Source organism: Mya arenaria, chromosome 14, assembly GCF_026914265.1.
Source record: "Mya arenaria isolate MELC-2E11 chromosome 14, ASM2691426v1".
In the NCBI taxonomy this organism is placed as follows: domain Eukaryota; kingdom Metazoa; phylum Mollusca; class Bivalvia; order Myida; family Myidae; genus Mya; species Mya arenaria.
In genome coordinates, this window is record NC_069135.1 from 48,692,066 (window position 1) to 48,716,008 (window position 23,943).

Genomic DNA, 23,943 nt, shown 5'->3' on the forward strand with positions numbered 1-23,943 from the left:
CAAACATAACTAGATTATGTCAAACAACATGACACCAATTGTAAAAACGAAACAAAACTAGTCAATATATCATCAGTGAAACTACCCCTTGGGGAGCTCCCACTTGGCCAGGTTGTAGGCTGTCTTAAGGAGCTCAACTCAAAGCTTGTCATCCTTGGAACCGTTTGGCAAGTACAATTTACTTTATGGGCTCCTCGTACCGCAGAGCTGTGTTCTCTAAGGCGGCCTTGTGCTGATTGGCTGATATACACAAAATATTTCATATAAAAAGTTTGTACCAACTGAAATTATTTTGATAATTTTACTTTTTGAATGATTTCTTATTTGGACTGTCGATCATGTCATCGCTTTCAACATCGTCAGCATTACGTTTCAGGCCTGGGGAATCCCGCAGAAGCCAAGTAGAAAGCATGATTACTATTGAACAGAATGCAAAATATCTCATATATAGAATATTGATGTTAACCAATCGAAGAATAAATAATAATGAAAGCATTTCTGAAATAAAAACAACAAACCTGGAAGTGTGATTCGCACTTGCCCTTCTTCTCGCTAACTTCGCAGTAATCACACCCAATTAAGTTCATTTGTCATCAGTGCACATCATTTAAACCATTATTGTTATCAAGTATAAATCCTATTTAGCACTAATTGACATTAACAAACAACGGCAAGTGTAAATATGAATCCCTTACAATTTTATTACATCGATGACGTAGTGCATGTACACAAATTCAATGGTGCAAACACATGCCTCGATTAAATAAATTAAGCGTTCTCATTGGCCGAAGTATATGGAGCAAATATACTAGGTTTAACACGATTGGCTATTTGTCAATCGCACTGACAGACGGGAGGCGGAGTCGCTTTGTTATGACAAGCAGTAGTTTTAAACGATGTCGGGTGTATTTAAGAGCGATATCGTTTATTGATCTCTGAAAAAGTCGGCGAAGTTAACTTCGCTTTGATCTTAGAAAATAGCGAAGTCGCCGCGGGCAGGGCGACTTAATCGCTTAAGTCGCCTGGTAGGATGAGCCCTGAGTCAAGTACTCACCATCTCTTAACTGATTGGATTGGAACTTGATGCAAGGATTTTCATTTGTCCATAACTCCATTTTGTAAATAATCCTTCATTATTCCACTTAAAACATCCTGGTTAAGGTTTTTCTTGTAAGCCTGTATAAGTCAATATCTCAGCAACTACTTGATGTGCGTTGAAATTTTATGCAATCTCAAATTGATCCAAAATACTGAACTCTAATCAGGTCAGATAATTATCTTGCATATTATGGAAGTGATGGCCCTTTGTTATTTGACTTAAGATTCTGGTTAAAAGCGGAGAAATTGTCAAGCATGCTGTCTCTGTAACATCAGTTGTTTAATTTCTCACAAACATTATAGTAGCATGACCATTAAATACAGAAAAGATTTTATTACAATCATTTTGACAATCACTCTGACAAAAACAGAGGTCCAGTTATCCCCCTTTGCTGAAAAAGGGCACTTTTGTTATTGTTTCAATTCTATTTATATTGTTGAACTGCTTTTGAAAGGTCGACAAAAAAATATAATAGGTAAGTGCTTCTGAGAAAGATTCTTTTTCAATAAAGATATAACCCGTGTTGTAAGTGGAAGATATATTTCAGAGGCTTTTTTTAAATGATAATAATAATAATGTGACTTTATGATTTGTATAAAAAGTGGTTTTTGATATGGGTGACTAGTTATGATTGCGTTCGAAGGAAAGTAAGGCTAAGTACCTAGGAGCGTGAACAAGCCATTAAAAGTGGGTGGGAATACTAAACTCACTTTCTATCCTGTGGCCATTTTATTGTTTTGCACCATCCAATTTTTATACCATATTTGTTGCAAAAAACACAACACTGAAATTAAAAACGAACTTAATTTGGACTTAGTTATGTTTAAAAATATGCTTGTAAAGAGACATTCTTTGAATGAATTTTTTTGAAAGAAAATATGTGATTTTTTTTTTGGACTTTATTGCTAAAAAGATATCTGCTGGTGTATTTTTTTGGTGAAAATGTGATATAATCAGTTAAAACCTAAACCTAAAGAGAATGCCACAATCTTGAAACTGAAAGTAAATATAAGTACTCAAATATTGCCAAAAGTTAAAGGATCATCAATTAAGAATGACCTGTGGTTCAGGAAATTTTAACATCAATTTAATCCTATTATTTAAACCAAATATGGTAGCACACAGGGATGCTGGCGAACTGACGGACCTGAAACTTTGAAGTCGAGGCCTCATTTGTCACCTGGTTGATCCTATAACTTGATAAAGCTGGCAGATGTCTTAGTTATAATAACTAATAGCTTAAACCTCATTTTAGAGAAATTGATGGTGAAAAAGACATATTGATGTTTTCGAGATGAATCTCAGCCCTTTGGGCGCTGATGAATAGTTTTGATATCATTTCTGCACAGTGTTTCAATTTCAAAACTGTGAATTTTTTAGTGTATCAAATATCATTATAAAAATAATCTGAGCAAGAAAATTGCTGGTTTGAATGAGGCATATTTTAGTGGTTTTAATTTAGGTGAAGCATCAATTTGTAAAGAAGCTGAAATATCCTTTAAATTAGAGGAAGAGTAATAAAGTTATTTTATTCTTCCCTACTTAACTTTAGTTTTCTAAAAAAAAAAGGATGTTAAAGAAAATGAATTGGACCTTTTCAAATGTAAGGTAGGAAGTCATTTTAATATACATGTGTAATATCTACGTCATGAACATAATTATAAATGTGTTATTGTCTTCATCCATCATGATTTAATCACCCACTTACTGTAATTTTATCAAATGAAGAGTCTTAAAATCAACTTGAATATATGATTGCTTAATTGTTTTTCATTCATATACATTAGCAAAAATATTTAAAAATTATACATGTTAATATACATGTGTAATATCTACGTCATGTACATAATTGTGTATTATTGTCTTCATCCATCATGATTTAAATCACCCACTTTCAGTAATTTTATCAAAATCAAGAGTTTAAAATCAACTGGAATAAACAATTTCTTAATTGCTTTTCATTCATATATACATTGACAAAAATATTTAAAATTAGAACTTGAATGTAAAGCTGCACTCTCACAGATATACCATTTTTACAACATTTTTAAAAAATTTCTTGGAAAGAGCAAATTTTTGCGTTTATAGCTGCAAACCAATAATAAAAGATTGCTGACAAAAGATCAGATCGCAGATTTGCATATTTCCATTCGAAAATTAATGTTTTATGGCTTAAACCGTTACTAACGGTTAAAGAAAAATGCATAAAACAATTAAATATGTACTTAAATATATAAATCTGCGATCTATTTTTTTGCCAGCCGTCTTATATAACTGATTTACATGGACTTTCGCAAAAATTGGCTCGTTCCAAGACAAAAATATAAAAAAAAGTTGTTAAAATGTTCAATCTGTGAGAGTGCAGCTTTAACACTGATTTATGGTGGTTCAGACTTTAAAGCTGATAAATCATCACATTTTTGGTAGTTATCTTTCCAATATTGATACCTTGAAAAATTGTGCATGTAATATTTTATGATGAAAAGAGTTTACAAGCTGTGACATTATAAATGAGATAGTTTGGTAGTGATAAAAAATGAGCATGAATTTGAATGCAATTATGGCAGTGTTTTAAAAAAGGAAGAATTTAAATTGAATATTGTTTTATAACTTGTTCAAGTGTGTTAAAGTGACAACTGTGCATAACTTGATGTATATATACGATGTGCTCTGCAGTTTTTCGATCATTGTTTAGCTTTAAGAGGTAATTTTTAAAACTTTTTAAAGATTAGTACTCAGCACTATGTGTTACAGGTATTTTAGTTTTATACAAAAGCTTTGTTTTTAAGAACTATAACATTTTAAATGATTGTAGTGCTGTTTGGACCACAGTTCTGTCTTTATGACCCCACTAAAAGGGGGTGCATATTGATTTGCTCTTATCTGTCTGTAAGTATAATGCAAACATGTGTCACTCAAAACTCCAGAACATTTTCACATAGAGTCAAACAACTTGGTGGAATGTTATTTAGATGAAGTATTGTATCTGGGGTTTCGTTTTTGCGCTGCACTTAGTTATACTGGAGTTATGACCTGTTAATTAGCAAAAATTGGCATTTCTGGACTTGTGTTGCTCAAAACTCAAAAACTATATGACCAAGAGTCATGAAAGCTTAGGGGAATGTTGCTGATATTATGAAGTCGTACACTTGGGGCTTCATTTCCCGCTGCACTTAGTAAAACCAGAGTTATGGCACTTGAATCAGCAGAAATTGGCATTTCTGGACTTGTGTCACTAAAAAATCAAAAGCTATATGACCAAGAGTCATGAATTCTTAGGGATATGTTGTTGAGATAGTGAAGTAGTACGCTTTTGACACTGCACTTAGTAAAACTAGAGTAATGACCCTTGAATCAGCAAATATTGGCATTTCTGTACTTGTGTCACTCAAAACTTTAAAACTATTTTACCGTAAGTCAAGAAACCTTGGTAAAATGTTATTTAGGTGATGAAGTTGTGCACCTTGGGTTTTGTTTCCAACTGCACATGGTAAAACCAGAGTTATGGCCCTTTATTTAGCAAAAATTGGCATTTCTGGACTTGTGTCGCTCAAAACTCCTATACTATCCTACTACGAGTCGGGATAGCTTTGAAGAATGCTTTTTGGGTGATTAAATTGTACACTTGGGGTTTTATTTCTCGCTGCACTTAGTTAAACAAGAGTAATGGCCCTTGAATCAGCAAAATTGGTATTTCTTGACTTGTGTCATCAAAACTCCAAAACTAGAGTCATGAAACTAGGAAAATGTTGTTCAGGTGATGGAGCTGTGCACTTGAGATTTTGTTTGCATGTTTTAATTAGAAATGAGGAGTTTCACCCTAGTTTTTTTCCCAACAGAATGCGATGGCAGGGCGGGTGGCTACTGATGGTGTTTATGTACAGTTGCAATGGTTACAACTGGAGTGACCTTGAACTGCCTGACCTTCATGTGCCCTACTTCTTCAAGAACAACCCAGGACTGGCTGACACCTGCAGGCAGGATGGGGCTTGTCCTTACAAGGTTATGTACTGCTTCCATGATCAAGTGAAATGTTTACAGTAGGCATACTGGCAATTATGAACTGATTGATCTTTATCATTCAATGAAAATTTGTTGGTGCAATTTTTTAACTATTTTAACTCTTATGAGGTCATATAATCACATATTTGATACTTGAGTTAGGAACTTATATCTCTTTTACACAGGCGGCATTGACAGAAGACCTTTGTTGGGGGTACGAGTCGGACTGTGCCTTAGAAAAGCGACTGTCACGGCCAGAATGTCCCGATCCTAGCAGAGGATGGTAAGATTTACATTGTTCAACTATCTATACCGTATTTTCTCGACTATAAGGCGATTCGCTTATAAGACGGCCCCCTAACTTTGCCCATGAAATCTGGTGCTTTTTGTTTCGACTCGCTTATAAGACGGGGTCAATTTTTAAGCAAATCTAAAATGCTAAAATTCTTCCTAATTTGTAAAAATGTTCAAGCTCAACGGACAATTATCGACTTTCGCGGTATCTGTTTTTGTTTTACTCAAAGAAAATGGCGGTCAACTGTGAGCTCTCTATTTAGAGGTAGGTTAAAAATGAGTACATAAGTTTGCAGGACAGGTCGTTACTTTTCGAAATTGTAATAATTAATCAATAACAACATATGTTTGTTTTAGTTTATTTTTTTATTGAAGACACCAATGAAGTTCTTCGGCAAAATAAATGGCTTCAATGCTTAAAGATGCACTCTTACTCCAAGATAAGATTTACCACAATCAATAATAGTGTTTTAATATTCCAAAAAGGATGAATAAATGTCAAAAATGATGGTTCTTATGAAGGATACCGAGTTAAATTTGAAAGAAATGAGCATAAATCACGGTATTTCTACCTTATGAGACTATAGTAGACCACAGTAAATCTTTTAGCATTCACCAATCATTTAATATTTTTGCGCTTTCTGCTATTAAATACACGGTTACAATCTTGTAATCAGTATACATGCCATATCTCCCGGCGGGGGGGGAAAAATCCCCAGGAATTTCGATCCATCCCCCGGAATTAAAATAAAAAAATAAAAATCAAAGGCAAAGAAATATTACTATTTTGGAAAAGGAAGAAATTAATAATATTCATTCCATTCTCTTAGTGTCTGAACGTCATCAAAGCTGATAGTATTAAGCAGAATTTTTTAAAAGACTTTGGAGGAAGGAAAATTTAATTTACAGTATGACATGACAGTGTATCATAAGAATATGATAAATCATGACATAAAATAATTCTGTATAATGAAAAAGTAAGAGGTTTTCATAGCAAAATATATGTGAATACATTTTTTCGCACTTGCGTCTAAAAATACTTTGAAATTTCGCCAACTTAAACCTGCTAAAAAAATCCCCCTGAATACTACCAAAATCTCCCTAAATTTCAGTCTTTCTGAACAAATCCCCCTGAATGGTCTCCAGAAAATATGGCATGTATGAATCAGTTATTAATATTTTCAGTAAATGCATTCTTTAAGTTAGTAGTTAAAGATTTATTAGTCAATAATGAAGTTTGTTAAACATGTGTATGTAACGATTTTGAATAAGAGTAACACTTTAAGAATCTTATTTCATTTAGCCAGATACTAAATTTTACTAAAAATAACAACACAAGATGTGTCAAAACTCTAGGAATTTTTACTGAATCAGAAATAATGTTTTCCAATACAAATAGTTTCTTAAGGGCTCAAAAATATTGCCATTTGGCAGCTAGTTTGACATATCTGGGTGTACAGAGTCTAGTCCAGGAGACATGCCTTCTTTTAATATTTTGATTGCAGAATTTAGCTTTTCCACTACAATATCTCTATTGGTCATGTTGTTTTCATTTAATTCATGGTCTTTCATAGGCTGTTCTGATGTTGTTTTCAAACGAGTCATTAAAACTGTCTAGATCTGAGTGCTGAGGAACACTTTCTGCAACAAATGACATTGTCAACAGTTGTTATTGCTATTGATCTATGAAGGGAAGAACAGAGTTGTTGGTGTTCTGTTTTCATTTGATTGTAAATGTCCCATTATTCTTTTGATGATTTTGTAAATTCAAACCTGTTCACTCTGACTATTCAATTACTAAGTCACAGCTTTATTCACTGAATTAAAACAAATATGTACTAACAACCTCCAACACTGCATCTTGATTTAAACTGTATCCTCCAGTAAATCAAGTTATTCTTATATGCATTACATTTTCATTCCACCAGAATGGGTGAGAAGATTTGTTGACTTTCTTCTTTTTCTCAGTTGCAAACTCACCAAGGAGGGAATACAGTTTTGAAGAGAAGGATTCATAATCTACTATAGTTCTATTAGTTGATTTTGTCAGGTTCTTCGGTCTTTCATCAATCTCTGGATGCCAGCTTTTTGATTGCGGGAGATTTTAGGTATGGCATGCATGAAGTTTGACATTCGATGCTACATTCTAAACACAATGCAATGTGACCTTAGGGGACATTGTTGTGTGACAATTTGGAACAAGTTCTCACATACTGAGAAATATTTAAAGGGTAGAAATACAGAGATCACATACTGAGAAAGATTAAAGGGTAGAAATACAGAGATCACATATTGAGAAAGATTAAAGGGTTGAAATACAGAGATCACATACTGAGAAAGATTTAAGGGTAGAAATACAGAGATCACATTCAGAGAAAGATTTAAGGGTAGAAGATACAGAGATCACATACTGAGACAGATTTGAGGGTAGAAATACAGAGATCACATATTGAGAAAGATTTAAGGGTAGAAGATACAGAGATCACATACTGAGAAAGATTTAAGGGTAGAAATACAGAGATCACATTTAGAGAAAGATTTGAGGGTAGAAATGCAGAGATCACATACTGAGAAAGATTTGAGGGTAGAAATACAGAGATCACATTCAGAGAAAGATTTGAGGGTAGAAATGCAGAGATCACATACTGAGAAAGATTTAAGGGTAGAAATACAGAGATCACATTCAGAGAAAGATTTAAGGGTAGAAGATACAGAGATCACATACTGAGAAAGATTTAAGGGTAGAAATACAGAGATCACATATTGAGAAAGATTTAAGGGTAGAAGATACAGAGATCACATACTGAGAAAGATTTGAGGGTAGAAATACAGAGATCACATTCAGAGAAAGATTTAAGGGTAGAAGATACAGAGATCACATACTGAGAAAGATTTGAGGGTAGAAATACAGAGATCACATATTGAGAAAGATTTAAGGGTAGAAATACAGAGATCACATTCAGAGAAAGATTTAAGGGTAGAAGATACAGAGATCACATATTGAAAAAGATTTAAGGGTAGAAATACAGAGATCACATCCTGAGAAAGATTTGAGGGTAGAAATGCAGAGATCACATACTGAGAAAGATTTAAGGGAAGAAATACAGAGATCACATTCAGAGAAAGATTTAAGGGTAGAAAATACAGAGATCACATACTGAGAAAGATTTGAGGGTAGAAATACAGAGATCACATACTGAGAAAGATTTAAGGGTAGAAATACAGAGATCACATTCAGAGAAAGATTTAAGGGTAGAAGATACAGAGATCAAGTATTGAGAAAAGTTTGAGGGTAGAAATACAGAGATCACATACTGAGAACGATTTAAGGGTAGAAATACAGAGATCACATATTGAGACAGATTTAAGGGTAGAAATACAGAGATCACATATTGAGAAAGATTTGAGGGTAGAAATACAGAGATCAAGTATTGAGAAAAGTTTGAGGGAAGAAATACAGAGATCACTTTCAGAGAAAGATTTGAGGGTAGGAATACAGAGATCGCATTTTGAGAGAGATTTGAGGGTAGAAATATAGAAATCGCGTATTGAGAAAGATTTAAGGGTAAAAATACAGTGATCGCATATTGCTAAGATTTGAGGGTAGAAATACAGAGATCACATATTGAGAAAGATTTGAGGGTAGAAATACAGAGATCGCGTATTGAGAAAGATTTAAGGGTAGAAATACAGAGATCACATACTGAGAAAGATTTGAGGGTAGGAATACAGAGATCGCGTATGAGAAAGATTTGAGGGTAAAATACAGAGAACGCGTATTGAGAAAGATTTGAGGGTAGAAATACAAAAATCGCGTATTGAGAAAGATTTGAGGGTAGAAATACAGAGATCACATTCAGAGAAAGATTTGAGGGTAGAAATACAGAGATCACATATTGAGAAAGATTTGAGGGTAGAAATACAGAGATCACTTTCAGAGAAAGATTTGAGGGTAGGAATACAGAGATCGCGTATTGAGAAAAATTTGAGAGTAGAAAAACATAGATCACGCTTGTTTCTTTAGGCTATTAGTTTGTAGAGTAGACATTGTAGGTAGTGTCGGGTAACCCGAACCAAATGTATTTTTTTTAGGCCCTGTTTTAGAAAACCTAATTTTCATGACTTCCAACATACCTTTTATGAGCCATGGCCCACTCATCTTGGAGTTTTTTGCCCTTTGACTTATCCTTTGGCATGGATGAAATACTTATATGGTTGGATGTTTTGCAAATCTCCTCCACAGTTTCATGACTCGGCACAAGTGATTGCTATGTTGAATGGAGACGTATTTTGCATTGAACATGAGGCAAGAATAATTTCCTTGAAATAATCATAAACCATGTATTTTAATAATAATGTACCTGAATCACTTATCATTGTTCTGTGTCATGGCGGTATGCTGGGGTAATCATCATCATCGTATAATTTGTGTTTTGTACAGATTTGTTTAAAAAAAAACAATTATTAAATTGTGAAGGCAGATTCTGAAATAAGGTCGTGATAAAATGTCGATACAATCATTTGTAAAAACACAACAATTAACGAATAAAGGTCATTAGTATTTTGGTGTCTTCAAGACTCTAATAGATGATTGTCTTTGTAAAGAAAAATATTTTACAATGTTGCTTCATATTTTGAATAGTTGTAATTAACTGCTTTGGTGTCACTTGTGTGAGGGGTCATTGGTACTTCATTGGTCCTACATGTGTAGTTTCTCAGGTAGCGATCTATGACTGCTTATGATCAATTGTGTGCACCAGTAAGCCTACTACCAGTTATTTGATATCATTTAAGGGCTCACACGAAGGAAGACCAATTGGATCAGTTCTGGAAGGGAGCCGACTTTGGCTACGTTCTCGAGAGACGTAAAGAGACAAATGTCTACTGTGCTCCCCAAACTGAGGTGAGACCTGGGTTAAATATTGCTTACAAAATGTTAATATCTAGGTCCAAACATAGAAACATTTTAAAGAAAACACATGACATAAAAACACTTAAAATGGACTGAAAAAAATAAACAATAGAAAAAGTTATCCAATATCACATGTTATTTCAATCACTTTATTTTAGGGATGGCAATGAGTACTCGATCAATCATCCGAGTACCCGAGAACCAAATCTCTACTTGAGTACTCGAAAAAAATACATGATTTACAATCATAAGTATCCGATCTGGCGCGTTTCAAAAAAACAATTTAAAGTCGCTCTAATCCCCGCTGTGTACATTATTGACCCTAATAAATTGATTGTCAGTTGTCATGAGAGTTGCAAACTGTCAACAAAGGTCCCTTATTTGCAAAGAGCACTGATGTCAAAAAGCGAAGTTTTGATAGCGGTACATAGTCCTTCACAATTTTATTGTTTACCAATTACAAAGTTTTCACCAAACAATGGACGTTGACGAGCAATTTAGTAACATTTCAGTATAGTAATTATTTCAGTATGAAGGTGGCTGACCCATGGTCTAGTGGTAGCACACTTGACTATCAATCCAGGGGTCACAGCTTCGATCCCCTGTTGCATCATTAAAAAATACTAATTGTCTTCCGGGAGGGAGGTTAAATGGGGGTCCCCTGTGACAGTGCTATACATTGATGCATGTTTAAGAACCAGGGTTGCTCTAATCAGGGTTACATTCTGTCTGTGCACTATGCTCCAAAAAACCTAAAATGACTAACAATCTTAACGGAGCACTCACCGAATGGGCAAGGCCCGAGTGCAAGTATAAATAAGCTTACACACCACCACTTCAGTATGAAAAACTGTCATTTCAAATATTATTTCGAAGAGTAAACAACTAAACACATTTATAAATAATTTTCGTTCATTGTAATTCTGAATGTTGTTCATTATTGAGTATAGTCTCGATCATCTCGACGCTCGAATAAGATCCTAGTTTTACTTTCCATTTATATTGTAGTACAAATGTATGTATAAAATGAAATGAAAAGGACAAATTAAAAGCAAGAAACAACATTTGTTTTCTTTTAATTGATTTATCTGTTAAGGTACATAATGACAGTCTTATTTAAAGATGAGAATGGCCAATATTACGACCAACGCACACAGTACATGTATACACGAACTTGTCTTTCCTGAAAACCAATTCAAGTTATCCGAGTAATCAAGTACCCGAGTACTCGATAAGAAGATTGTCCAAGTACTCGAGTACCAATTTTACTCCTTGTTGCCATTCCTACTATATCTGTTGAAATCTTTTATGAAATAAGAAAACAAACGTTCTTGCTTTTAGAACAGTTTGTAAGTATTTGGTACATGTATATAATATGATGTTCTGAACTACTGGTAAATGTATAGAACTATTTGGTTCATGTATGGAACTGCTTGGTGCTTGTATAGAATATGAGGTTCAGACCTACTTGGTACAGGTATATACTATGAATTTTGAAATTTCTTTGTACATGAATACCATATGAATTTTGGAACTACTTGGTACATGTGTGTATGAAGTTCAAAAGTACTTGGTACATGAATACCATATGAATTTTGGAACTACTTGGTACATGTGTGTATGAATTTTGGAACAACTTGGTACATGTGTGCATGAAGTTTAAAATTACTTGGTAAATGTGTGTATGAATTTTGGAACTACTTTCATGTGTGTATGAAGTTCAAAATTACTTGGTACATGTGTGTATGAATCTGATTTGCCATGTCAATTGTCTTTTTCCTTTTGCTTTTTTTATTTGTGTGTGTATATTTCAGGACGATTCTCTACTAGAATGTGCCAAATATGCCCGTTATTGTCGCGCCAAAAACATTTACCTGGATTTCCGCAGGACGGAGTTTTCGGCTAATGACCAGTAAGAAGTTCTCACACTCTATTTAAGATTTGTGTTGTTTTCATAGCTGATTAATGGTAAAATATCGCTGGCAGTAAAGACAACTGACATAGGGCCAAATGTAGCCTAATGCAGTCTGGTTACTTGTCGGAGGTTGTTTGTCAGAGAAAGTCAAAGTAATTTTATGTGCTTTTATTTATTTAAAAAATATAATCCCTTTATTTTTCAATTAAATGGTTGAGTGAAAATAAATGCAAGGAAACAAGTGATATAAGACTGCTGACAAAAATTCAGAAAGCAGATTTTCATATTTAAGTTCAAAATTGATGTTTTATGCATTTTCCTTAAATGGTTAGTAACTTAGTAATTTTTTAACAGAAATATGAAAATCTGCGATCTGACCTTTTGTCAGCAGAATTATATCACTTGTTTCCATGCATTTTCGAATAAACTGGCTCGTACCAAGACAAATTAATAAAAAGTTGTCAAAACGGTAAATCTGTGAGAAGGCAGCTTTAAATCACTGTTAGTTTATTTATTGCAACTTGAATCACGAAGAGGGCTGATTTAAATCATTTCCAGTCTGTTTCCTGTATAAAGCCAGTATTAATGTCCTTCAGAGGGTCAACGAGAAAATCTGACCTTGTATGATATTAACCCTTGACCTCTTGGTCAAGGGGCAGCCACCTATGACATTAAAACATCTCACACTCAACTTTGTCGGGAGTAGATTTCTGATTCTCTATACAGTCTCTATCTAGTTTGAGATAAACTGTTTAGAAAAACCTGACATTTATATATATTGAATACCAATGTACGTTAATTTTTGTTTCCAGATTTACTGAAGATTTTTTACGATCTGGAGAAATTGGTGGGCATTGCACCTTAAACTCTGCCGGTCTGAAGGCACAGAGTGAGCATAAATATGCCTTACAGTCATGGTGAGTTATATTTGAATGCAGCAAGGATTTACTGGTTTATCGGTTATGAATTTATTTAAAAGAAGTGGTGAAGGGATTGAGCCAACTGTAAAAGAGTTCTGATGTTATCTGGTGATTGTAGGGGCATAGCTAAAAAAACAAAAAACAAATGCATGCCCGTCCTCCCAGTGGGGATCTGGATGCACCCTCTCTCGGTACAGTATTTATCCTTTATGAAATTGTCCGTAAAATGTTTTTGCACAGGGCTGGGACACAACAAAGTCATTTCCTGAATGATGTAACATTCACATACAATTTGCCGCAGTTTCTGAAAAAATGCAATAAACTGTCATTTTAAATCCATTTTTGGCATATAATGAAATTAAAAAAATTTGTTAATTTTTTTTGTTACAGTGAAAGATTTAACAAATATCTCATCCGTACAAACTAAATTAATGTAAATTACATTTATAAATATATGTAACTACACATTCAGGGATAATTCTAGTGAGCGATTTATGCGATGTCTCGCATAGAATGGTCTAAATTGCATTGAAGATACATAATTGCGAACTCAGTTTTTTGCATTTTGTGCCTTTTCGATTTTGTTTTTTATTGAATTAAAGCGTCAACATCGCATATGGCCTCTCATTTTGTTTATTGAATTTCGGCGCCGCCGTTGACTGTCTGCCTTATCGATTATTTTCATGAATATTGTCTATGCACTTGTTTTTAAGCGTTTTTACGACCCAGATTAGTTTCATTTACTCAGGTTTTAATCTGCATTTAAGAAGAGTAGATATATTGAAATCTTTCTGAAAACCTCACAAAGTATTATCTTTACAATTAACTTTCACTGAGTTATTTGTTTTGGGTATAAACCTTAAGATTGCACAATTTTTGTTATATTTCATGATTTTTTACATAAAGAAAAAAAAAGATTTTTTTGATGTGCAGGGTATGTAAACATTTGCCTAAGTGATTAAAAGTTGTTTGAATATAACTGTAATGTTAGTTTATTTAGTGTTTTATTCTAGTCAAAGAAGTATCAGGGCTTTTTCTATAGTACCCATGGGTCCGACTATTGGACCCATTCCCAAAGCAAAATATAAGATATTTTTCCCAATCTTCAGAAAAAAATCCCAATCAAAAATATAATATATAAAGTCTTTTTACCTGTACTGGTCATTTTCAACATCCTAATAAATTCTGTCATGATTTATTGCAATAGATATTTACATCCAAAGGATTGATATTTTTGGGGTCTTTTAAGGGGAAAATAAACTAATATTAAACCATTTCCTGAATGGCAGGAGACTAGACAGCTTTTTCTTTTAACTGTAAAATTTCCCAATTTCGGCATTTTCACGACGCAAAATTTCCCAAAATGTCTAGGGTCTTTTTCCCAAAATGGGCAGAAAAAGCCGTGAGTATATATATGAATAATTGATATTATCATGAATATAATTACTGTTCAGCATTGTTTTATCACTGCATTATCCATTTCCTATTAAAAATCTCACTGAAATTAAAATTCTTTCAGCAATTTTGAACAAATGGGAGCAATTCTCTCATTGTAAATCTGACATAGAATTTACCTTGCACATGTATATTACTTTTATGTACATGCATACCTGTTACAGTATGTATACCATTATTATAATGACTATGATTCAGATGGCATATGTGCTAGGTAAGGCAACTGTTTCTCAAGTATTTTGTGCCGTTAATCGGAGCAATTATACAGAAATGTTTACATTTTATAAGCCGTTCGTTTCTCATAATATTCATGTTTTGTTTCTGTCTCAGTTGTTTTATTAATTTAATCAGATTTGGTGACAAGTTTTGGCTTCCAAATATTCTAGCGCACATTGTGATATCTACGTGTATATATTCATATATTCACATATTCATGTATTGATGTATGCACACAAATATTCACAGGATACTCTATGTGCAGTCCTTTTGGTGTAAGAAATTATTAATATGATGTATATATAAACATGTATGGACAAAACTTTATTTAAAATTGAACTCCAGTTTTACAGACCTTCATTATTGTAAAGAGGTTTTTGGACTAGGGCACTTGTGGCCTAGTTCATAGCGATACTCACGATATCTGCATTCTCAAGCTGCATCTGGGGGTTCACTGACGTAATGTATAATGTTTGGTAATCACCAAACGGATATATCATGTAATGATCGACGGCGACATAGCAGATATTGCCCTGTGAAAATATGGATCGATTTTAACACTTAATCAGGATAGCTGCAAGCAAATAATTAACACATAATTTGTTTAATTGTGTCTTCTGCAACCTACCAATACACGTGATTGGACCGATTGCAAACGCCTTCTAATTAACAGATAACAGAGTGTTCAGCGTAGCGGAAAAAGCAGCTGGTCGCATTGGTCTGATGGTAACTAGGACACTTTTATTGGGGGTAATTTTGAATGTGTGAATGACCCAAGAATGTTTGTGTATTACAATTTCTACAATTTTTACTGACTTAGTCGTTTTGGACCAAAATTATAAAAACATGCGAAAATTTTGGACCGATTTTTTGTACACTTTTTGATACTGTAATCGGTCTGACTTGGTCAAAATCGGTCCAGACCGGCAAATTGCCGGTTTTTAGAAGCCCTGCTTATTTATGAAGTTTCATTCTAAATGAAGCCAAATGTATGAATATGTGCACAGCATCTGGCTTATGAATAAGATGATTGTTTACCTGTGTGCATAGAAAAGTCTTGGAGCCATTCTCAGTGTAAGTACATTTTGTTCAATGACATTGTGATAAACCATCGCCATTTGTAAAACAATCTTGCCTGCTCAATTTTAATTTCCTCTTGTATAATGCACCAGTCAATTGTTTACCACGGCCCCTTGGGGATATACCAGGGGGGGAGGAGGGCTGTGTTTTAACCTTTCAGGTGTCCTCGTAGCTAAATAACTTCAGCGAACACATTATATATTACCTTTTTGGACTTGTTCAATGTGTTGTAAACATAAAAAAATAAATATCAACATTAAAGTTATGGAAGCCAGAACTAGTGTCCTCGCAATGCCGGGAGATTGCGGTGGTTTTGTCTTCCCGCAAATTATATCAGGAAATTGCTCTTACCTTAGATCCCCGGGGTGCGGGGTTATTCACAGGCTTTTACCACCAGTTTGTTCCCGCAGGGCAGGGATTTTACCGGGGACTGGCTGGACCGAAAGTCAAAGTACCTGCAGCTGTTCCCAGAGGGGGGGGCGTGGTTACAATTGACTGGTGCATACTTTACAAGTTCTTTTTCTGAAGACGCTTTGTGCTCACTTTTTGTTTTCTAGCCAAGAATGAAAATCAATAATCAGTCAGAGATACAGTATGCATAGAGATATCAATATAAATTTGTGAAATATTTGAGGGAAAGGTATTTGGTTATATAATTTACAAGTGTAACTTTTGAGTTTTATTTAACAATGCAGTGCCGAATATTGCGGAGATAGAATTGAATTGATTTGTATTAATCAGTTGACTTGTGGCGTTTAGGGAACAAAATTAAAATCAAAATATTCAATAAAGTTCCATTATCACCCAATGTTGTGGAATAGTGAAGTAATGAAGATTTAACAGTCTTTCTCAAATACTGTCCAGGTTTTTTTATGCTTAAGAATAACTAACCTGGCAATGTTAGAACAGAAATCGTCTTGGCATGAGATTGGATCACAAGGATCATTATGCACCAGTCAATTGAAACCACGGCTCCCACATCCGGGGGTATACCGGGGATAGCCGTCAAAATGGGCCATGTTTTTACCTTTCAGTAGGCCCCGCAGTGCCGGGTCTTCCCGGAAAATACAGTGTGGATGGGGGTTAACCTAATGTCCCTTGGGTGCGGGTGCATTTGGTGGAGACTTAACCACCAGATTATCTCCGCAGGGCGGGGAATTTAGCAGGGGTTGGCTGGACCGAAAATAAAAGTCCTCACTATTCCAGGACCGGGGGGGGGGGGGGGGGGGGGGGCGGCATGGTTACAATTGACTGATGCATTAGCTTGTGTATTCAGATTCAGGGTTTTGGTGCGCAGTTGAAAAATTAACTAATTGTCTAATTACATATTAAAAGTTAAGAATATATGTTTAGGCCTTTTTTATTTAATTATATGTTTAACGAACGGCCAGAGTTGTAAAGTGTCGTAGGAGGAGGAAATAAAAATAAAAATAAAATTACATTTCTGGAATTTTATTTTTTGGTCGGGAAAAAACACACACAGAAAAGCAAAAGCTATGATGTATCCTCTATGATTTTCTATTTTGAAGTCAAGTCAATATGTAAGTGTGTGCACATTTGTTTTTGTTTTATCTGACAAGTTCACTTCATATTTTCATTAATCACTCTTTATGATTGTAAATGCATGTTATAGTAGACAAGTGACATAAAAAATCAACTATTTTCGGTAAATTTATTTGCCATTTAGAGTTTTAGGAATCAGCCATCACTCCACTGTGTTGTCTTGGCTGCAAATTGTCTGATACCAATTCACCAACCATGTCATTGTTACAGTTAGCAAAAGAACTTTTTTGTTTCCTTCTATGCAGCGAATATTTCACCAGGAACTTGTAAATCAACTGATTATAGCTGTCTGATAAAACAGAAGCTGTCTATCCAACAGTGATTCAAATAATACTAATTGTCCATCACACATTCTGTCCAACATGCAGTTCAAACAAAACTGGTGGTCCAACCAACACTTCCGGTCCAACCATTTATAGTTGTTCAACCAACACGTATGGTCCATCCAATATAGCGGTCTAGTAAGCAATAGATGCCCAACCAACAATAGTGTTTCAACAGGCATTAGCTTACATCATGTTGCTACCAATCTAGCAGCCCATCCGATTGTAGTGATGTTCTACATTGAAAGTGATGGTCTCAGTAGATAACATCAGCATATTTGAATCATATCTGTAAAGAAAGGAATGGAACATTAAAAGTATATTTTTATAAAAAAAATAAGTTACTCTCAGACTTTTTTATGGATGGGTTTTTAGACAATCTTGACCCCGATTTAATTCCAGGCCTGGGTGTATGTGACTAGTCCAGTGGCCATCATAATGATTAAACATAACTAACTAGTAACAAATCATTCAGAAGCTGAGAACACTACAGAGGTGACAGCATAGCATAATTACTCCAAGTAACACACAGAGCAGTATAAATATCATAATTTATATTTATGATGGTCTATATATATGTTCATTCATAAGACTATTACATAGTTATACTGTAGTCTAAAATAATAGACGTGTTATACGGGATTCTTCCAATCCCTAACGTCTAAACGGGAATATGCAAAAAACGGGGGTGTTTTAAAAATATTGAAATTGTTTTAAGTGAAGTATTTTATGGTTGAAATTGATCAGAAAGAGTTATTTTCATATTTTGCTATGTAAGTGAAATGTTATTTTGCACTAAACAAGCATTTAATGCATTAAAACAAGTTGTTTACCTTTCCAATAAAACGAAAGTTGACTGACACAGATAACAATTATGCGAAGGGGAACAACTCGATACAATCGTAATAACTCGGCCTCCTCCGACAAAGCTTCAAGATAGACCTCGTTATACAATCGTAACAACTCGGCCATGGCCGAAATGTTCCGAGCGATTTAAAACTGTGCCCTGAAGCCTTGCAGGTGCCCTTTATGTATATATCGTTATGTTTTGACAGAATGAAATGAAGAAAAGCCGTCAAATTCATAATTATAAGTTGGATAAAAAAAAATTGTGTACGGAACTAATATAAAATAACATTATCTGGTAATATTTCTTGTTTTTATGATATTTTATAGATGCTATATGCTTTAACCCGGAATCCTGATCGGAACAACTACCCACTTTTGATACTAAACAATTTGTACGTGAAGGATTTGCCATATCAAAAATCTAAAAAAAATCCGTCAACGTACAATTATTTGGACTAAGTTATACTGTACCTGGTAATGTACATACAGATTCCTCATTATAGAATATGACTGACAGATAGTAAAACAGCCTAATTTATTTGTGTTTATTTTCAAAACATTTGTTTTAGAATAGATGAGAATTATTTGTTCTTAATAATACTCCAATAAGAAAAGTAACCGCAGTTTTTTTCTGAATCATCTACCCCACCCACCAGAACTAAACTGTCCAGGTAAACAGTAAAGCGATTTATAGCTCATGGCATTCAAATTATATCACAATAATGTAATATAAACTCATTAAAATGACAAATCTAATAAAAATAAATAAATAAATAATAACAAACCTGGACCGATAATTAGTCCATATTTATCGCTGTTATATACTTCGTTATAAGGAATGACGTCACCATTACGTCATATGTACTTCCGTTGTGTGGAAAATTCTCAATAAAAAAAAAATGTTCTTATGATTGATAGACATGTTTTCACATGCTCAATACACTGTAAATCAAAACTATCATTATGTCTCCCCCTCTCTGGGGGAGACATATTGTTTTTGCCCTGTCCGGTAGTCCGTCCGTACGTCACACTTCGTTTCCGATCGATAACTGGAAAACCGCATGACCTAGGATCACCAAACTTGGTAGGGAGGTTGGTCGTGAGGTGTAGAGGATCCCTATTGTTTTTGGGGTCACTAGGTCAAAGGTCAAGGTCGCGGCGACCCCCAATATAAAAAACATTTCTGCTCAAAATCTTGAGAACGGTTTGACCTAGGTTCACCAAACTTGGTAGGGAGGTTGGTCATGAGGTGTAGAAGATCCCTATTGTTTTTGGGGTCACTAGGTCAAAGGTCAAGGTCGCGGCGACCCCCAATGTAAAAAACATTTCCGCTCAATATCTTGAGAATGGTTTGACCTAGGTTCACCAAACTTGGTAGGGAGGTTGATCATGAGGTTTAGAAAACTCCTATATTTTGGGGGGTCACAAGGTCAAAGGTCAACGTCGCTGTGACCACTAATGTAAAAAAATATTTCCGTGCAATATCAGGAGAATGCTTTGATCTAGGTTCACCAAACTTTGAAGTGAGGTTGGTCATGATGTCTAGTTCCTATTGATTTTGATTGAAATCATAGGTCAAAGGTCAAGGTCACTGTGACCTTGAGGTGAACAAACAGTTTCTGCTCAGTAACTAAAGAACGCTTGCACCCAGGAACTTCATACTTGGTATGCTAGTGGGTCATGACTAGAAGATAACCCCTATTGATTTTGGGGTCACTAGGTTAAAGATCAAGGTCACCCTGATCTTGAGGTGAAGAAACTGTTTCCACTCAATAACTAAAGATCCTTGGGTCTAGGAACTTCATACTTGGTATGCTAGTTGGTCATGACTAGTAGATGACTCCAATTGATTTTGAGATCAGTAGGTCAAAGGTCAAGGTCACCCTGACCTTGAGGTGAAGAAACGGTTTCGGCTCTATAACTAAATAACGCTTGCACCCAGGAACTTCATACTTGGTATGCTAGTTGGTCATGACTAGTAGATGACTCCAATTGATTTTGAGATCAGTAGGTCAAAGGTCAAGGTCACCATGACCTTGAGGTGAAGGAACGGTTTCCGCTCTATAACTAAATAACGCTTGCACCCAGGAACTTCATACTTGGTATGCTAGTTGGTCATGACTAGTAGATGACTCCTATTGATTTTGAGATCAGTAGGTCAAAGGTCAAGGTCACCATGACCTTGAGGTGAAGAAACGGTTTCTGCTCAATAACTCAAGAATGCTTACACCCAGGAACTTCATACTTGGTATGCTAGTTGGTCATGACTAGTAGATAACTCTTATTGATTTTGCGATCAGTTGGTCAAAGGTCAAGGTCACTGACCTTGAGGTGAAGAAACGGTTTCTGCTCAATAGCTCAAGAACGCTTACACCCAGGAACTTCATACTTGGTATGTCAGTTAGTCATGACTAATTGATGGCCCCTATTGATTTTGGGATCAGAAGGTCAAAGATCAAGGTCACAATACTGTGAGGTAAAAAATGGTTTCCGCTCAATAACTAAAGAATGCTTCCACCCAGGAACTTAATACCTGGTATGCCAGTTGATCATGACTAGTAGATGACCCGTATCGATTTTCAGGTCAGTAGGTCAAAGGTGAAGGTGACCTTGAGGTAAAATAACAGTTTCCGCTGATTTACTAAACACAACTGTGGCCCAGGAACTTCATACTTGGTTTGCTAGTTGGTCTTGATTATAAGATGTCCCCTATTGATTTTGAGGTCAGTAGGTCAAGGTCAAAGTGACCTTCAGGTAAAAAACAATTTCTTTGTCACCAGTACGTACGTCACACTTCTTTTGGCTCAATAACTTATGAAAGCTTGGACCCAGGAACTTCATACTTGGACCCAGGAACTTCATACTTGGACCCAGGAACTTCATACTTTGTATGCAGGTTGGTCATGACCAGTAGATGACCCCTATGTTTGTTCGTCTCCAGTCCAAAAGTACAAATTTCATGTCCATCATTGATTATTTCTCACCTACGACCACACAATGGGGGAGACATGCGCTTTTTCAAAAAAGCAATCTCTAGTTATTCCTGGAACTTTTATACCTTAAGTATCTATTCTTGCTTGATTTATCATTGAGAGTAGAGATTAAAGCATAATCCGCTGCCCTATAGTTGAAAGGTCATTTTGGAAGATCTGTCATGGCGGACGGTGCAATTTTTAGAGTTTGTTTTTCAAGTGGAGTGATTTTTCTTAGGAATAACTTGACCCCCCTTTTTTATTGGCTTAAAAGGTAATTTAAAGCTTTTACTTTAAGAATATATGTGGTTATCATAGCCTGCATTCGCTCGAAATGCCTTTAAATGTTGTCTAAAAATCATAATTTTACATTGAATTATATAGGGAATAACAATGGTGGTGTGTAACCTATAATCCGGAAATAAACCGGAAGTCACCCTGCCGCAAAGGATCAGGGTGAGCTAAAACCCGGTACCAGGTATCGATATCGAGAAAAGCCATTATCACAGTTAATATTACCAGATTATGTTGATTCCGTGTTATTTAAAGTATGAATTGGCTGTCAACAAGCAATTTATAACGGACCGTGGATACTTGGATTTATCATCTGATAATAACCCTGATATCGACATAATCCGGTATTAGAAAGTGATATCAGATACGGGAGATACCAGGTACCGGATACCGGGTTTTTAACACCAGCCTGCAAATCCGATGAATGTTTTTCATAGGCTTAAACTTTTTCAGAAGTGTTTACACCAATATTTTTACAACTATTGCGATGTCCTCTGCTTTAAATGATTTACCGCGATATAGTTTCATCGGTGGAAATAAAAAAAAAACGAAATCACAATTTTATTTTTATTTCCAAAATGAGTTTTTTTGAGCGGCGGTGTTCGTAAAACATAGAATCAAATAAAAAAGGCCTTATTTATATAAGTTATACTTTACAATTCAAATCAAAGATACATTGTACTATCCAACGCAAGAAATGTTTGTTTATTCAAGTAAATAAAGCAATCCCCATACCAAGGAACTGCAGTATTGCTAAACCAGCTTAATTGACATTATGAGTTGGAGTTCAAATTGCTGCAATTAAAGGCACATCTAGTTTTCAGAATTATTCAAACTCTGATTTAGCAACCTTATTATAGTTATATGAACTACTTTTGCAAAATGAAAGCTTTTTTAGATTTACAAGGACGGGTGAAAATTATTTGCCAAATGTACTGCAACACCTGATACATGTTGCCTACGAATCCAACAAATTCTAGGCACTCCAAATGTTACAGTACTATTCAATTCGAAGTGCCTGAAAAGAAAGCTTCTTGATTCTACATTCAACATCTTCTTTCTGCATGACATATTGGACCAGGGAATCATGAACCTACAACCTTTTGCAACTATTGAGATAGGGAGCTATCAGGACAGTGACAGAGGACAATACAAGAATGGTCAACTGCTGCATTTATTGAGTTATCTAATGCATACAAATTAAGACGGAGAAAATATTTCTCATTTTTCCAAACTACTTCCTTAGCATCTTGTATGTAGTCTGACATGTAGTTGTCTTTTACAATGATTGTTTAAAGTTACAATGGCCCTGTGGGTTAAAGATGCTCTGTCCATGGGGTAACAGGTTTTGTTCATAATAGGGTTATAAGTACTGCATACAATGATTGTTCAAAGTTACAATGGCCCTGTGGGTTAAAGATGCTCTGTCCATGGGGTAACAGGTTTTGTACATAATAGGGTTATAAGTACTGCGTTTTGATCCAGGAGGTTGTATTCGACTCAAGTATATTTTTGCAGATTCGGTTTTCACAAGGCACAAGCCGAGTAAAATCAAAATCTACAAAAAAACTACCAGAATCAAATATGACATTCCGCCATATCCGGATCAAAACGCAGTACTAATAATCCTTTTATTATATACATTACTGATTAGATCACTTAGAAGCCACATCTCTGCATAATAAATTGCATTTTAAGGATGCTCTCATTGGTTTAATGACGTCAATTTAATATTGCGCAACATACTTGTTATGATGTGATGTCACAAGAGTGGTATATGGCCGTATTGCACTGGAGTGGAATATGGGTTAAAGTATTTTGTGATATGTATTGCATGTGGATTGATGATGGGTATATAATAAAGAATATGATTATGTTTGGTATTCCATTCTCACAAGCAGTGTGATGAACTGCTGACACCATGTTATGAAATTTGATTGTCAAAATATTTAAAATACATTTCAATATTTCATACTTGATAAATGATATTCATCTCATCTTAGTCTACTCAACTTGCTTTGTACAAAAGTCTGCAGCAGTAATAAGAAT

The 23,943-nt window shown here is 35.0% G+C and overlaps 1 protein-coding gene across 5 annotated transcripts in view; it reads left to right on the plus strand.

Annotated features, from left to right (window-relative positions):
* The window catches only part of LOC128217844 (EGF domain-specific O-linked N-acetylglucosamine transferase-like), a 44,915-nt gene that overhangs the window by 5,252 nt on the left and 15,720 nt on the right, over positions 1-23,943 (plus strand). For 3 of the 5 annotated variants that reach the window (XM_052925257.1, XM_052925254.1, XM_052925256.1), the window contains exons 2-6: positions 4,939-5,101; positions 5,287-5,384; positions 10,190-10,298; positions 12,122-12,219; positions 13,035-13,139. In XM_052925257.1, coding sequence (XP_052781217.1) covers positions 4,940-5,101; positions 5,287-5,384; positions 10,190-10,298; positions 12,122-12,219; positions 13,035-13,139 — 572 coding nt within the window. In that variant the 5' untranslated portion in view covers position 4,939. Of the gene's footprint in view, positions 1-2,520; positions 2,708-3,795; positions 3,804-4,938; positions 5,102-5,286; positions 5,385-10,189; positions 10,299-12,121; positions 12,220-13,034; positions 13,140-23,943 lie in introns of those variants that run through there. The other 2 variants (XM_052925255.1, XM_052925258.1) reach the window with 2 other exon arrangements.